We start from the raw sequence: 17,672 nt of genomic DNA, 5'->3' as shown, positions 1-17,672 counted from the left end.
TCATTTAGCCATAGTGACCTGCTTATGACTTTATCTCCACAGTTAATTTTGGACAGTATCCCTGATAAAATTAAGTTATGGTCTTTTTCTTTAAGTACCTTTTTCAACCCTTTGTACTTATTAGTTGATAATAAGAATATGCCTGTCTAGAATTGTTAAATACCATTTCTCTTGCCAGGTATTCAGTGAAAGCTATCACCAGTCTGTTGAAGTTAATAATATAAAGAAATACATCTTGTTGTTGACAGATAAAAAAATTATTGGACAGGTGTATAAGGTATAAAATGTTAGATTGTACTTCAAATATCCCTAAATAATATGTATATGATATTAACATTTTGAGTTGTTGGCTGTGAGGAGGATACTGCTGCTTTACAAAAGGATTTGGGTTATTTGGTGATTTGAGCAAATAGATAACAGGTAGCTTCTAATTATAATAAATGCAGGGTGATGCTTGTTGGATATTAAAATTTCAATTATGAATATAATTTTGATGGTAATAACCTTAATAGTGTTATGAATGAAAAGGATCTTGGTGTTTTGATCAATCTCTTAAGCCATCCAAGCAGTGTGCTGTTTCTTGTGTAGGACAACTAGAATTCTAGGTTGTATATATAAAATATTTGCAAATTTAAAGAAGATACAATGTTACTAGGTAGGCCACATTGTATTATTGTATTCTCGATCAGATTGCTCACCTTAGAAAGGGCATTAAATTATTTGAAAGGATTAAGAGGAGGGCAACTAGGATATCTGGGATGGAAAAGTTGTTGTACAAGGATATGTTAAGATATCTGAAATTGTTCTTTCTTGGAAAAAGAAGAGTTAGAGGGATTTGATTGAGATTGTTAAGAGAATTGATTGTGTTGATGCATTATTTTTTTTTTTTTTTTACATCTGACAGTGAGAATGATGAAGCTATGGATCAAAATTATTAATTTTAGCAGTATAGGAGTCATCTTCAGCTAAGACACCCTTATTTTTTAACAATGTGGTTGCTCTGTCAAATTTGTTGCCTTTAAGTGTAATAGATGCATTAATATTAAGAGAAGGTTTAATAGATATTTGAATGATAAGGGTTGACTTTCATTGTTTCAGTTTTATTTGAGTTTAGTATAGTGGATGAGACCACTTAGATGTACAAACATCTTCCTTATTATCCTCAAATTATATTTATGTTACAAGGGATCTTACAGAACTGTCAAATAGTAACTGACAACAGATGTAAAAAATATCTCACTTGTAAACAGGAATTCCTAACCGGCAGTGTTCAGTGCCCACTTGTTATCAGTAATTCTTAGAAGCTCGTGATTTTGTCTGAAAACTCTCATTTCTCCACTGCTTATGTTAGAATAAATGTATGGAGAAAGCCATAAAAGACATGTAATTCTGTCTCTTTTTGTTCTGACAGTGCAAGCTTCTGAACTTAATATAAGAAGCTTTTGGGTTTTATGAATTGAGTCACTGATTAACTTAGAAAGGTGAATAAAATATAGGTGTATATATCTTGTTAGTGAGCAAGTCTGTTTCTTTAATGCTACAATTTCACTTGATGGACGGTTCTTTTTCCAGATGATAACTCTCGTATTATATGTCTGAAATTTTAGTTCAAGTGAAGATCTGTGATTATGAATTGGAAGATTTCATTTGTCACTACCATCCCCTGTTAGCAGTTGTGGAATGGTCTGTAGACCATTTGTTTTTGACAAATGAATTGTAGTTGAACAGTGCACTTATCATCAGCATGTGAAGTTTTTTCACATAGAGTCAAGGTTCTCTTTGCAGTAAAAGGCGTTCTTTCTCAATATTCGATTGTTTTCCTGTTAATGCTATTATGACTTGTATTCCCTATCTGTCAGATTTCAAAATGGAAGTAAAAAATGCAATATAAATTACATTTTAACAATATTTTCTTTGAAATATTATAGAAACTTTATTTTAACATTATATAACATCTTTTAGAGCATTTTACAAAGAACAATAATAAAAAACAAGTTCTTTGCAGCTTTGAGAAAGCTCACTGGATAAACAAGATTGTTTGTTTTTTATAATTTTATTCCTCATTTCCAAATTATCAGTCTATGTTTGCTAAAAACACTATCATCCCTTGGAAATATAATTATCCACATCCAGAGCTTTCAGTCTAAAAGTTCCCCTCTGGAACAACAGTAAGTATTCAGTTTTACAATGCTAAAATCAGGGATTCAATTCCCCTCATAGCCCGATGTGGCTTTGCTATAAGAAAACATACATACATACAGCATAAAATTGTTGAGATGTTGCATTGTAATCTTAGAAGTTAATCAACATGCAAGAACATAATTAAATAATTTTCAATAATTATAACTTTTTTAATAATGTTCACTGCAGAACTACATGTAAATCTAATTAAATCATTCCAGATATACATGATTTTTTGTGCAGACTTTATAATCATATTTTGAGTGCAAGTTAAATCACACATTTTATAATGTGTTTTTCCTACATCAGTTCTATTCAACAAGTGTTTTATTGAACAGATGAGACCAGAGTTGGACAGATAATGAATAACTTATTTGGGGAACTTAATGATACTTCTCAGACCCATTAATGCAATAAAATCCTAACAAGATGGTCTGTTTGAAAAACTCAGCTATTAAAGATTAGTAATAACTGTAATCATGATATAAATACAATTTTGTATAATTTTTATAGAATCTTTGTATTTATTACCTGTGTTTCCATTTTTTATATTGGAGAAATTCAAAAGTTGTGACTTTACCAGTTTGTTACTGCCATCAAAACAGTTCATAGTGTCCTCTACATTAACTAATAAATGCTCAGACAAGTCTTGTATCAGTAGTTCTATAAATAAGTCCCATACTTTCACATTTTTATTTGATGCATTTAAAGATATTTTGCTATGAAATTTTCAAAGGGATTTTCACTTTTTTTAATTATTTGTTGTTATTTTTTGTTACCTGTACGTATATCAATAATAGTACTGGATACTGATCTATTTTAAAACTAATGCATGTCTTGTTTTCAAGTTTCATTTCCTTATCTGCAAAGCTTTAACATTGTTTGCTATTACAACCCTTCAGTGCTACTATTTTATGATCTCTGAGTGATTACTTATGATGGTTAGCTTTGAAAACCCCTAAAGCTAATGGTTATGTAACGTGATTGTGGGCAGACTTCCAGGCAGACCAAGTGGGTTTTCCCAGTGTAGTTGTTGGAGTTTCAATTAATACTACCTGTTGTCACGTGAAATATTTATTTGAAGTGAAGATGTGGGTGAATGGAGCACACAGGTACTAACTCGAGGGTTTACAGTTACAACAAAGATACTTGGGACTAAGACTTCCAATAACACTATTATTTAAGCCTTCAAACATTTAGTATTTACACACACATATATACAGTTGTCTTGACTAATATTTATCATAGATAATTCTTTTAATTCTGTTAACATGACTGATATTACGGAATAATGGCATTAGAATTACTTACAAAGAGCTTGGGCGTGAAATGGCCTGGTTTTTACTAATAGCAAGGAACATCTTTTATACTTGTTCCTTGATTCCTTCTTGACTTCTCTCCCTTCTTCTGATGAAGATGAGATCTGAGCCTTCTAGATGATGATCTCGATCATGTTGAATTACTTGCTAGACTTTGAACATTCTGACCCTACCTGATGCTGAGGGGGGAATTTTTGGCCTATTCATAGTACCATGGGGTCAGCTCACTTCCTATTTGTGATTTCTTAAACTCGTTAGTTACTAATAGTTTATACTGATGCATCATCAAATGGTCAAGGTTTCTTTCTTGTTTACAAATTTCTAAGTTTGTTAGTTAATCATTCTCTTGAAAACAATAGCCTATACTGTAACGTCGTCCACTATCCAAGGTTCTTCTTGGTTTCAATGTCCAAGTTTTCTTAACCCCTTTTAACCTTAATTCACTTCAATTCATACATACAATAGACAGTTTCTCATCTTTAGTTTATTGCTTGAATAACCCCTTTTAATCTTGATTGTGTCTATCTGTTCCAATCTAAACAAATAGTGGATGTTTTTCAACAGCTTTCTCTGAATTGCTGTTTTAAATAACTCCTCTGTTGTTCTTGATAGCATCTGTTCTTCATAAACTAGCTATACATTAATCACAAGGCAACAAGTTTCTTGGCATGTCTCTGTGCTATTGTTATTCTATAAACATCATTGCCTTGAACATGTTTTCTTATACTTTACCATTTTCTGTTTATTTTTACAATTACTTTTACGAGGCATCCAAATATTTAATGATGCTTCAGTTAGAAGAGATACTAATATATACCAGTATACAGTAAATAATGTGAACAAAAGTTCCTGATGAAAATTTACAACTCTCAGGAACAAACTGCAATCTACATTGCTGTTTTTTTATTTCTTTTGAAATTCTTATAATTTAACATGAAACATTATCAGTAATATCTGTAAACAGATAAAGGAATGGTCTTTTATAATGGCATCAACTAACTTTAATTGGATGTAGAGAGTACAGTTAGTGAAGACAAAATATTCAAATGAAACAGATCCTTTTCTTATTGTTGAATATGTTGTTAAATGTATTAAAATAAAATAATTAAAAGCACTTCTAATTCATGTAAAACTACATTTATTAGATATAAATTGATCTCGATCAACAATATTGTTGGCAAAAAAATGATACACTACCTGACAAAGTAATGGTAATGTAATTTAAAAGGTAAGACAGTGATCACAGATACATTTGGCCACATTTTGTTTGAAGTGGTGTGTGCTTCATTCAACAGAATAAGATATTAAAATAAATGTATTAATAAACAAATTATACTAATTTGTACAAAAAATAGAAGTTCCAAAACACACTATTTGCTGATAATGTAGATTTTCTTCCACATTGTATTTGCCTACCTAAACACTGGTCTCTCACACTCCATTCTTTTATACACTGCATAAATGCACTTGGCAATATCTAATTTGCAAATTTCTCCACTCTCATCAATGCACTCTCTATCCTGTTGTTGTATGTAAGCACCTCAGTTAGATAATGCAATCACTTTTTTTTGATAAAGGGTTGGTCAAAGTTTTCTTTGACAAAATGTTATGCATTGTCTCATTATGGATTGTGATTTTTGCACAGCCTTGTGGATTTCAGTAGAATCATAGTTTCCACATACACACAGAAAAAATGAGATGTGATACTTGTGGGTATAAATTCCCTTGTTACAGTTGTCAGCAATTCAGCTAATCTGACCTCTTACTACTACTCCTTTGTTATTTATCTCTCTATAGTTAGGAAGAAGGTCACTTTCAGTTGAGGCTATCCATGTTTATAACCATTGAGAGATGGAGATATTAATTTGGTCTTAGGGCTTCTAAGGTTGCCTTTTTTATTGTTCCTGGTAAGGATTTGGATTTTGTTTTCTGACAGTTTCAGTTCCCACAAGTGTAATTTGGATCTGCCTCCTACCCAATTTCTTCAATTAATTATATGGATTTGTAAGATTTTGGGGAATTTTTTTTTTCCACTTTGAGTCTATTCCTCAATTGTTTGTGGAGGGGGGCTATTTAGTTTCTCCTTCCTGATTTTTCTTGTTCAGGCTCAAACATTTATTGATTTATTACATGATAGGAAAAATAGATCTTGTTCCCTCCTTTGTATGTTTCTTTGCCTTGGTTTTCTGCCTCCTGGTAGAAGTATGTTTTTTGGCTCTCGACATGTAGATGTCATAAGTTGGAGTTGTTAGCATGTTTGTAGGACTTTCTCCTCTTAAGTCCTTCTATATTCTGATATAGTCTCTGGCAACTAGAGAACTGGATATATTCATTGCTGCAATTCTTTTGTCACCGATTTCTCACATCTGTTATTCACTGTAACCTGAACATTTGTTCAGGCCTAGAAGTGTTATGTAATCCATTTTACCTTCTTTTGTAGTTATCATCTTGACTGTGTATTTATTGAGATCCTTCAGTTTCCCCTGATTTTTCTCATTCCCCAAATATCCACTTTACTTATTTTGGTCTTTACAAGTGAGATATCTTGTGAATTACATCTCATCAGATTCAGAACGTTTATTTTTTCCTGATCATTTCATTTATCCAGTGGGGCTTTTTACAGGCTGGTATTCTGACTTCTTGCATTACTTTTCTCTCATATTCTTTACATGCTCAGGCAGCTTTCTTCTGGGAGTTTTCCTCTACCTGATGTCTGTTTTTAACAACATCTGCTGGATTATAAGGAGGAGGGGATACCTTTGTCAGGATCTTCTCTGTCATTTTCAAGAGTCCCTAATATCTAGCTTTCACTGGATCCCATTTTGTGGCAAGTGTTGCCTAGACAGATATGCTTCTCTCAATCCAATCCCTAACTAGCAACCAATCTGATTATTCATAGAAATGGTTGCAATAGCCATTGTAGAAATTAGGTGTTTCATAAGAGCATCTAGGTGCTTACCAAATGGCATTACCATGTTGTCATAGACTACCACTCACAGAGTATTATGAGTAAAGCTAAAAGGGATTCTGCTTGTCCCTCTTGATTATCAGATTGAATGAATTGGAATCAGTTTGCTTTTAAAAAATTGAGGAACTTGGCTCAACTGTTGCATTGTTTTCATAGCACTGTTCTTTAGGACTCCCCACCAATTTCCAGTCTCCAGGGTGGTGGATAGAGACTTTTCCTCTAGAGTGTTAGAGTATGTTCCTCCATTCTTTTACCTAGGATCCTGGATGTTTTTCACACATGTCATTAGGAGTGGTGGTACCAGCCTCCACAAGATCCTGCTAGTAATTCTGGTTCAGATTTGACACTACACTATATCTAGTTGGGATGTGCATAGACTTTCTCTTTGATCAGTGTTGATTTTGTGTATTATTAATGGAAGGAGCTACTATCTCATTATAATTCAGGCTGCAAAGTGGTCCCATCCTGGGGCCTTGGTTGAGCACAAATTCTACATCCTCTATAATTCCAGGGGGAAGTGAAATACTCCTTTCCCATCTTGGTTTGGGAGTGAGGATAAATGTTCATAATTTCCAACCAGATGTGTTCTGTTCCTTTGGTTGAGTACGGCATACATTATCCTGTCATTCCAAGCCTGTAGTGTTGCCTTTTGAACTTCATCTGGTAGAGGAGAAGGTTTCTCCATTTCAGTATTGTTTATCTTCTCATTGTGATTCCAGTGGTGTGAAACACACAACTCTATGGCTAAAGGTTGGAATCCAATCCAAAGTATGTATCCATAACATTACAACCCAACAGCTGTAGTCACCAACGTAGGATATAGTGACCCAAACCCCTTAATTTCAACTCTGAGTTGCAGAACCCCAACTATCTGGTTGGGGCTGGCCTATAATGATGATTACACCTGTTGTTTTCCATCCTTGATACAGGAACTAGGTTTTGGGTGAAGAATATACCTGTTCTGGATGCAATGTGATTCTCCAATCTGTGTACTACTTTTGTCTTCATATATCACTGTTTTATGCAATTCTTTCTGTATGGATTATGCCTGCACTAGCCCTTCCAACTTCTCAACATGGAATTCTAGCTGTAGTATTGATGGATGTTAAGTATGTTTTGGAAGCTAGCATTTTCATAAACTGAAAATTTTTTTTCAGTAATACTTATCATGGCTGACACTCTCCCACCCTGCCTCCCACTTAGAGTCACTGTAAGTTTCAAAAAGATGATTACATTATCTAAAGGAGGTGCTTACATACAGTACTAGGATAGAGGGCACATTGATGAAGGCATAGATATCACTAATGGCATTTAAATGGGGTGTAAAATACTGGAGCATGGGAGACCAATGCTGAAATAGGCAAGGTTGAAGAGTAGCTATATTGTCAGCAGAGGTAAGTATTATTGTAAATACATTTTTAGTTTAGGAAAATGTAAACATTCAATAATAAAAGCTTAAATCCAAAGACAAAAGATAATATTTTTTTAAATGTTTTCATTTTTTTCAAAAGTGTCTCAAAAACATTCTTGAAACTTCACAACTTAAAAGTGGTAGAAATACTGAATCAAATTATATGAATTTTTTAAAGCAGGAAATAGATATTATTTAGAAATTTATTACTAGATTTTGTTCAGTTTCATTTCACTGTGAGAAGGAAAATATCAAGAGGATATCTTTGACATCCCATCGATTCTGGAAAAGGTGACCAGTCAGCATTGTAATGCAATGAATTACCTGTGTATAGTTTTTAAAATAGTTACAAATTAAATTTGCACTATCTTATCTGTACAGAATTGGTTAAGTTATTGTAGTATATTCTTTATCTCATGTCATATGAGTCAAGGAAACTATTAACACAGATATGAATGATTATTCTTTTGCAGTGACTGCATTTGAGAAACTAGTGACTTTAGTTGATCATAATTTGGGAAATGGTCATTTCGAATGCCATCTTTATGCTGCACCTAGAACTCGCAGACTGCACTTTTAGGTGTAGTGGTATAGTTTGATTCTGATACAATGAGTATCAGTGTGTCTCTGTAAAGTTGCTATATTCCCCTTGAAAATAATGTCAGGGGTTCCATCTTTTTTGTACTTTGCTGTCAGGGCTGTGATATATTGACAAATCTCCATGTCAAACAGTATATTGAATTGATCAGGAAATGTATATTGCAGTTCTTCAAGCATTCTTCTGGGGCCCATTTTATTTCATTTATCCTTAAGACATCCCAACAGCATTATCCTTGAATTTGTATACTTTAGGTTATAAATTTTACCATGTGGTGGTCATAATACCCAACCAAGAGCAAGTTCTTCTACAAAGTAGCTGAAATTTGATTTACATCTTATATCCGTTTCTGAATTACTAGAGAATTTATTGGCTGCTTTTGAGATATTTTTATTGTAGGGAATAAACAATCACAATGGCACATATGAAGCATACTCCACAATCCAGATGCTTAAATTTGCAGATTAAATGCTTCATGAAAGTTCTCTTACTATTCTCTACCACATTTTTCTTGACCTGGGTGTCAACAGAATCATCAATTGAGTAAAAGTAGTGCCAAATGGCTGAATCTTAGCCAATGAAAATTATTGTAAAAGTAAAGCAAAATGAAAAAGCTGGAATGGATTTGCACTTCTTGTCAAACAACAAAGTTCCCACCTAGGCTCATAGAACACATGTTAAAATAATAATGGAATTGTAACAAAATTAATAAGTGAAACATTTATGTGTAATCTTTATAGTGTTCCTATGAAACTCATGGACTAACAATATTATGTTGATTACTTAGACTAGCAGAAATACCACCCTGTGGGGAGCTGTTTGTGCTAGTAATTATTAACTGTAGTATTCATACATCATTGAAAAATTTAACATTTTCTAAAAGAGAAATTTCCTCAGAAGTACTGCACAAGAAAAGTATTTGGATTATGCTGATATAAATTGAAATGTTTTTTGTATATTAAAAGTGGCACTGTTTATTGAAAAAAAAGTTTCTTTAAGAAATCCATTTTTTAATGCTGTATTTACAAATTACATCAGTAAAGATACCATCAAACCCTTAGGTACATTCCTAGAGAAAATTGTGTTCTTGTTCTGAGGAGAGTACTTTTATTTAAAATTTGTTCTATTGTAAAGAAATGGTTGTTGCACATACCAGTTATTTTTCTAACTATCAGAATATATATATATATATATATATATATATATATACACACACACACACACACACACACACACATTATGACCATTATAGTAAGATTACTCAAATACTTAAGAATAATTGAGTATGTGTTAAGCTATCTTTTTAAAGCTCTTTTAAATGTAAACTATTTTTCCCGAGATGTTTTCATTATTTCTGGTACACTTTAACTACCTTGCAATTATATGATGTAGGAGAATACAAGTTACTTCTTGTATTCATAGTTCTTTACTTTATGTTGTTCCCCACTGGCACAGTGGTAAGTCTAGAGATTTACAAAGCTAAGATCAGAGGTTTGATTTCCCTTGGTGGACATAGCATATAGCTTGATGTGGCTTTGCTGTAGGAAAACATGTATATACTTTGTTAGAACATTTTAAGATGTACACAACATTAATATGGTATATATTTTTGGTTGAATTTTATAAATTTTTACAGTTATCAGTGTAAGTTTGGAAGCTATCCCTTAATTATTATTAAATAAGCCCACTTAAAAATATAACAAGTCTAATTACTGAATTTTATGTGCACATTTATTTATGTTTGACTTGATGTATTGAAAGTCATGTATTGTATTTGATTGAAATTCTAAGATGGTGTGTAAATGCAAATACATTAAGTGAGCTGGAGTATTATACTCTTTCCTATTTTTTTGGGTGTAAAATTATAAAATACATTTATTCTCTATGCTAGGAGCTTTGAAAATTTAGGAACTATAAGATGTTTTAATATCAATATCTCGAACTTTATAATGGTGTTCCCTTAACAATAATTATTTTGTTTGTGACAAATTGTGAAATGAACCTATTGAATTACTTTTTAAATTCTTAATCTGTACAATTCTCTTGATGTTTGCAACTCAGGATCTAGTGAAATTGATCTACCTGTTGCTAATGGGTTTTAATCTGAAATTTTATGAATTTCCCTTAACTTTCCATAGGTATGTGGTAAAATTAAAAAATCACTTTAGGCTTTATATAATCAATGTAATTTTCTGTTGTACTTAGAACTTAATAAAACTGTTAGAACTTATAGAAATTATGAAGTTTTTGATTGTTCAATAATAATATAAACTTAATCATTCATTACTAAAATTTTGTTTTGAAAAATATATTTTAGGTGGGTGAGGGAGAGAAATTAGTGAGAGCATTGTTCGCAGTTTCTCGATGTTATCAGCCTTCAGTAATTTTTATTGATGAAATTGATTCACTGCTGACTCAAAGATCAAATACAGAACATGAATCATCGAGGCGTATAAAAACTGAATTATTAATTCAATTGGTAAGATTTCATATACTTTTTATAATTGAATACAGCTAAAAATTACATCAATAAGAAATATATTTCTTTTTGAGAAAATAATTTTTAGCCTGTCACAAGAAATGTTCATTAGTATCTTATTTTTGAAAAAAAAAGGTAATGTTCTGAAAACACCTTTGACAATGTGAATTCTTTTTAATTTATATTAAGAATATTTGTAATATTTTTACTCTAGTACATAAAGAGTTTACAAGATTAATTTTCTCTTTATATATTGCCAGAGAACTTGTATATTTAATTTTATATTACCAAGTAGCAAAGGTACCTGGCAAAAGTGGAGACATATAAAAGTAATGCTGTAAATAGAGTTTTGAGTTGCCTCTTCTGCTATATTAAAGCATCTCATCTGTGTTACATAGATCTTTAAACATTACTTGTTTAGTTTCTGCTTCACATATTTTATTACTGATCCCCTCACTCAATTGAATCTTCATTTTTAGCACACTAAGGCAGTAAAATTGAATTGATTGCTTATTCATTACTACTAAATTTTTTTTGGGGGACTACATTGGAGTTTGTTTTTTTTACCAGATTGCATCACAGGTGCTTCACATAATTCTTCATTCATAACAATGCATTCCAGTACACAGACAAATGCTTTGTGTGTGTGTGTGTATAGAATACTAGCTGTTTAGTTCATATATGGCTAATATTTCGAGATATTTAATTTTCACAAAACTATGCAAGTTGATTTATGTGGTCAATAATTTGAAGTTTTTACATGAATAATAATAAATCAGTCTTTAGTTATAACTTACTGTACTTTTGAAATAGGATGGGCTAGCTACTTCAACAGATGAGAGATTGTTGATAGTTGGAGCTACAAACAGGTAAATGCTTAATTAGTCAGTAGATGAAGTGGTACTTTCTTGCTGTCTGTGATGTAATATTTTAATAAATGCTCAATTTGTATTGTTTGTTCTTTTGAGTTGTCAATGATGTCTTCTTTGATTTTTCATTTAAGAAAATATCTTAAAGCTAGATCTATTTTTTGTCTCCTCTCACTGTAATGTACTAGATTCGTTATAAATAACACCTGTTACTTGTAGCACTTGATTATGTTGAAGTAATGCATTGGTTTACTCTTTATAGTAACAGATTTAAATCATATATATATCAAAAGCTAAATATCTTCAGAACCACTTCAAGATAGAAATGTATAAATAATTCATTTTGTTATTTGGTTCTTCAGTTTGGGTAAAATATTATTAGAGTAGAAACTTAGCTACAGTCCAGAAAATTTTATTACAAAACAGTATGGATAGTTTGATAATGTGGATTTAAATACAAAGCATATCTCCTGTGAATTAATATCTTCATTTCATAACAATCTTTCACTTCATTGTTTATTATGCCTCTGTTGATAATTCATAATAGATCCATAAAATGAAACAAAATCTATTGTAGACAATGTATAGGAATACTAAAATAATAATTTTTATTTTATGCTGTCTTTATTGAAGTCTGTCTAATAAAATATATGATAACATAAGAGAATTTCTGACAGCAATTTTCACATTTACTAATTAAGAAGTAGAAATGTCATTCACAGGTGTGGTGACATTAAAAGGAAATTTCAAGATGGAGAAAGAACTTTTCATTTGAAATATGGTGGGAAATTTCAAGCAATTTAATGCATTCTTTTGGGGCCACCCTTACAAAGACAAATGCTAGAAGGTTGGGGAAGACATTGAAAACGTTTTTGAATTGCTCAGTCACTTTGAAAATTTGTTCTGTGGTTTTAAGAATCATGCTTTCTGTTATATTGATGGTAATCTTGTTATACAATTTCCAATTCTTAATCACCTTCAGACCACAAGAACTGGATGAGGCAGCACGGCGAAGGTTGGTGAAGAGATTATACATTCCACTCCCTGGGTCTGCAGCAAGGTGCCATATTATTACAAGACTTCTGTCTTATCACAGTCATTCTCTATCTGTTGATGATGTTGATCTGATATGTCAGAAAACTGAAGGTTAGTTTAATATTTTAGACTATTAATAAAATTAAGTGCATCTTAACAATCCCATAATTTATATGAATAGTTCATATGCAAATGTTAGCATTAGTAAGGTTAGTAATAACCAAGGATTTTTCCATGAATGTACAGCTTGCTTGTTTACCATTTGAGGTTGATCTGTTTTATTACTGTGTAGAAAAGATTTTTAGTTAAAATGGATATATTACAGAATAGAAGTAGAAAAATAGACTTAATCTTTTCACTGCATAATTAATTTTCCAGCTGATTCTACCAAAAAAAAATGAAAATATGACCCTTTGTTTTACTTTTTCAGTATTGAAAAAGGCTATATTTTTTGTACCTGTCAGTAACATTTCTTGAAAATCATATTGGATAAGGAAAAATAATGATTTTAATAAAACAATTGAGGAAAGTTAGAAGTAACGAGTTCTCCAGAAAAAACAACAACATTAAATACAGGCAAAACTAAGTCAGTAAGAGGCCAAAATTGTTACAAAATGTATAACAAATTATTTAGGTAATAATATCCAAGATATAAGGAAGTTGTGTTCATCTAGATTTTATGTGTTTCTGCAAAGTTGGTGATCTTGTAATGAAAAATAAAATATAAACATCCAGGTTTCATGGTGTAGACTGTAGAACACAGGTGGCAGCATACACACACATTTAACTGTTTCAGTAAGAGGAGAATATTCCTGAATGTTGCAGTAGAGTAAAACATTTTTTTAATAGTTTTTTGAAAACTATTACGAATTTAAAAATTGCTGTTGCTGAATGTTAGTTTATGTACAGTTATTAATGAGTGTTGTAAAATTAAATGCAGATGTTTTTATTTGTTATGAATTTCAATATAGCTTTTGATTAATGCAAATGGCCTCTGCCTCCTTGAGCAGGTGACTTAAAATAAATTTAATGTATTAAATAAACATAATAATGTTCAATTAATCATAACTGTCATAGGATATTCTGGAGCAGATATGACAAATTTATGTAAAGAAGCATCACTTGGACCTATTCGGAGTCTAGATACTTCTCAGATACAGTGTATCTCACCAAATCAAGTAAGTATATATATATGTACATTTATTTTTTAGAACATTGTTTAATTATTCTTTTTTCTTTAATTTCTAAGAAAGTTAATAAGAGTGATTTCTTGGAAAAAAATATGTATATCACATTATAGTGGATTCAATGGTGAGAACTTCAACTCAAGTCATTGTTTGTATTTAATGCTTTTTCAATGAGTCAGGGTTCAAAGGATATGTCATCACATTTGTTGATTTGTGTTCAAACTTTTATTGAATTACTTGTTTGGAATCAAATTGTAGATTATAATTAAAACTTTATTATTATGTACAAGTTAATTTCTTAATCTAAAAGTAAATATTAAAAGAACACATTTATATATAGATATTAGTGAGTCACATGGTATGTTGAAAGCAGCACTGTTTAAAATTAGATATTTTTGATATCAAAATACTAAGTGTAATTCTGTACAAATTAGAAACTCAAATTTACTAATATTGACAAGCTAGAATATAAAATAAGACCCTCATAGCTTGTTATTTTGCTGAGATATGGCTTATGTATTGAATCAAACATGGTGGTCTTGTTCAACTCTTTTCATTTTTTGAAACAGTCCCTTGTATACTCTTACTACAGTATATGACACATGAATAACTAATCAACAGCTTAGAATGTTCCAAGAGTAGTTTTCCTAGCCATTTTAATCTGTAAAAAGCTGCCTTGTTCTTTCGATCCAAGTTTTCAAAGAGGTAGGTTGTGTCTTTAGTCTGCTCAAAGTTTCATATTTTTTAAAATCTAAATAAATCTTAGTTACTAAACTTAATAAATTATAGTGGAATTCTATGGTACCAATATAGTTATTTATGATTTTTTGGTGATTCAACTGTATATATAGAACCTAAATAAAATTTTGTTTGATATCTTCCATGTGCAAAATTTTAAAAGGCTTAGCAACCTATGTTCAACAACAACTGAGTACAAAGGTCATAGCAAGAAGAGATAATTGTTTGCTTTACTTCTTGATTTATTGTTCTATATTTTATGAGAAATAAGTTTAATAATTTCTCTAAATAGTAGTAATCTATATACATATGTATAATATGTAATAATCAATATTTGACTGTATATTACAAAATACTAGTCTTTCATAGACTGTTGAGCCAGAGTATTCATGATGAAACTCTGTAGAATGGACGACAACTGCCTGTTGTGGAGACACAAGTGTAGAGGACAACATTTCAAAAGTCTTCTGTCTTGACTTGAAGATGAAAGGGGGAAGACTTTCAAAACATCTTCCTCTACACTTGTGTCTCCACAACAGGCAGTTGCCATTCATTCTACAAAGTTTCATCAAAATACTAGTCCACTAAAACACAGCCAAGACAGGGAGGACTAAAGGTCAGTTTTATATTACTGGATAGTGACCTGAGTGCACATGCACCACATCAATGCAAGTTATGAAATGTTAGGTAGATATGACTAGAAGGTCAATATAATAAAAAAGATGATAAATATATATATATATATATATATATATATATCATGTATAGCATTATGAGATTTAAGCTACTTAGACTAAACATTTGCATATTTTTGTTATAACACATAGTCAGTCTAGCACGAAAAAAGCATAATTTATATTTATTTCCTAATATTTTTATGATGGCTACGAGGTTGGTTAAGTGACAGATCCAACATAGTTAGTCTAGAAAAAAACATAAAATATAAAATCTCACTGAAAACAAACATTTGAAATGTATTTAGGAGGCCTTAGAGATTATGCAAATAATATTTGAGATTTCTGGGATAATGAATAGTTTTTTTTAATCATAACATGAAATTACTTTGTGTTCAGACTAGTAACAAAACAGACTTTATTTTCACAAACAAATCTTGAGTAAAAATATTTCATAAAAATTAGAATTTTGGTTTACAAAATGCTTGTAATCTTTGCTAAACATTTACCAAATTTTGTTAAGGTACAGATGCTGTATCAAAAGTCATAGTGCAAATACTTAGTGTGGAAATGTGTAGACAAACTTGTGTATATTACATTCAGTCCATTGTGAAATAGTTAATGGTGCATTAGGAGCAATTGAAGTTTTAAATGTAGAAACATAAGATATTGCATTTAGTGGTTAGTTTGAGGGTATCTTTGCTGGCAAAACCTTTACATTTTGTGTTATTCAATACTATGTATTAACAGTGTTTTATTTCATGAGTGTAGAATGTGTAGAACTGTTGTGTGGGCCTTTAGAGTACATTTTACACACATTTTTGCCATAATTCTGAATTCTGTGTGAATGTATGTAATTTTGCATCACAAGCCTGTGTGACTGTTTATTCTTACTAAACTAGTATATATAATTTTACACAGTGAGTCTGAAGTCTGTGACACTAATGTTTGAAGTCTGACTAAATTGGAATATTAATTTTTACACTGAGTCTGAAATCTGTGTGATTGGTGTGTTGATTATTACTAAATCTGTTTAATTTTACTCTATGGGTCTAGAATTCTGAGGGACTATATTGTGGGCTGTTATTAAATTGACATATGAAATTTTGTACAATAAGTATGAAGTCTGTGTAGACCATATTTACACATGCAATTTTTACATAGTGAGTCTAGATTTTTGTCTGGTTAAATGTGGCAATTAATATGTTTTTATTTTTAGTAATGGTTTTGCTCTTTACGCACTTTGTTGTAATTATTTATGAAAGATTTTGTACTAAAAATATTTATAATCTTTATAAAAGTAGAACCAAATAAAATTATGGTAATTTTTGAAGCCATTTACTTCTTTCACTAAACTGACAACAGAAAATATTAATAAATTTTGAAAAAACAAAATATTTTATTTATTTTAATTTTATTGAAAAGTTTACTATTATTTTGGGTTTTATGACATAAAATTTGTTTTCAATATTTTACAGGTTAGGCCAATAAAATTTGAAGATTTTTTGGATGCTCTAAGACAAGTGCGAGCTAGTGTCTCAGACAACGATTTGGACTCTTACATTAACTGGAATAAAAAATATGGTAGTGGTGCTGTGTAGATTAGTATTAAATAAAATTTTCATTTAAATCTTTTTAATAACCCATTTTGATTCGATACTAAATCAGAGGGCTTATAACACTAATGTTTGTTTGATGAGCATAGCACATTTAGTCATTTGTGTAGCTTTGTTCTTAATAATAAACAAAATGTTATGAAACAAAACTTGTATATTAACTATTCGAAGTTTCAATAAAAATTACATTGGATATAACTAATATTCACTGTACTGACAATTTGATTATGGGAAAGAGACTATCAAATCACTAACTGATTGACTACATATGCATGCATATGTGTGTGTGTGTGTGTGTGTGTGTATACTGAATTGGTTTAGCATTTAAGGTGATTCAGCTACAAATTTAAATTTTTACAAGAGTATACCTTCAAATCTAAAACTAAATTTAATTCGATTTGAAATATAAGGTAAATTTTTGAATATTTTTTAAAGTATTAAGTGTTAATTACTTAAAACTATAAAAGCTTGTGTTTTTAGAAAAAGATTCATATTTGTAATACTTGGCATGTAAAAAGTTTACTGTTTAATAGTAACAAATGACACCAACTTTTTTATTTTGTTTCTTTTTTGTAGACTTGTTAATAAACAAAAGAA

General features: G+C 30.7%; 1 protein-coding gene across 9 annotated transcripts in view; it reads left to right on the top strand.

Moving 5' to 3' along the window:
• LOC143249083 (fidgetin-like protein 1) overlaps positions 1 to 17,277 on the top strand; it is a 51,886-nt gene extending 34,609 nt beyond the window's left edge. For all 9 annotated transcript variants that reach the window (XM_076498313.1, XM_076498307.1, XM_076498306.1 and 6 more), the window contains 5 exons: positions 10,795 to 10,956; positions 11,770 to 11,825; positions 12,808 to 12,971; positions 13,938 to 14,038; positions 16,938 to 17,277. In XM_076498313.1, the coding sequence (XP_076354428.1) occupies positions 10,795 to 10,956; positions 11,770 to 11,825; positions 12,808 to 12,971; positions 13,938 to 14,038; positions 16,938 to 17,060 (606 nt within the window). In that variant the 3' untranslated portion in view covers positions 17,061 to 17,277. The remainder of the gene's footprint in view (positions 1 to 10,794; positions 10,957 to 11,769; positions 11,826 to 12,807; positions 12,972 to 13,937; positions 14,039 to 16,937) is intronic.
• Positions 17,278 to 17,672: the final 395 nt, after the last annotated feature.

The sequence above is a fragment of the Tachypleus tridentatus genome, chromosome 4 (genome assembly GCF_004210375.1).
Source record: "Tachypleus tridentatus isolate NWPU-2018 chromosome 4, ASM421037v1, whole genome shotgun sequence".
NCBI lineage: Eukaryota > Metazoa > Arthropoda > Merostomata > Xiphosura > Limulidae > Tachypleus > Tachypleus tridentatus.
The sequence above is the reverse complement of the archived record's forward strand: the minus strand, read 5'-3'. Positions and strand labels throughout refer to the sequence as shown.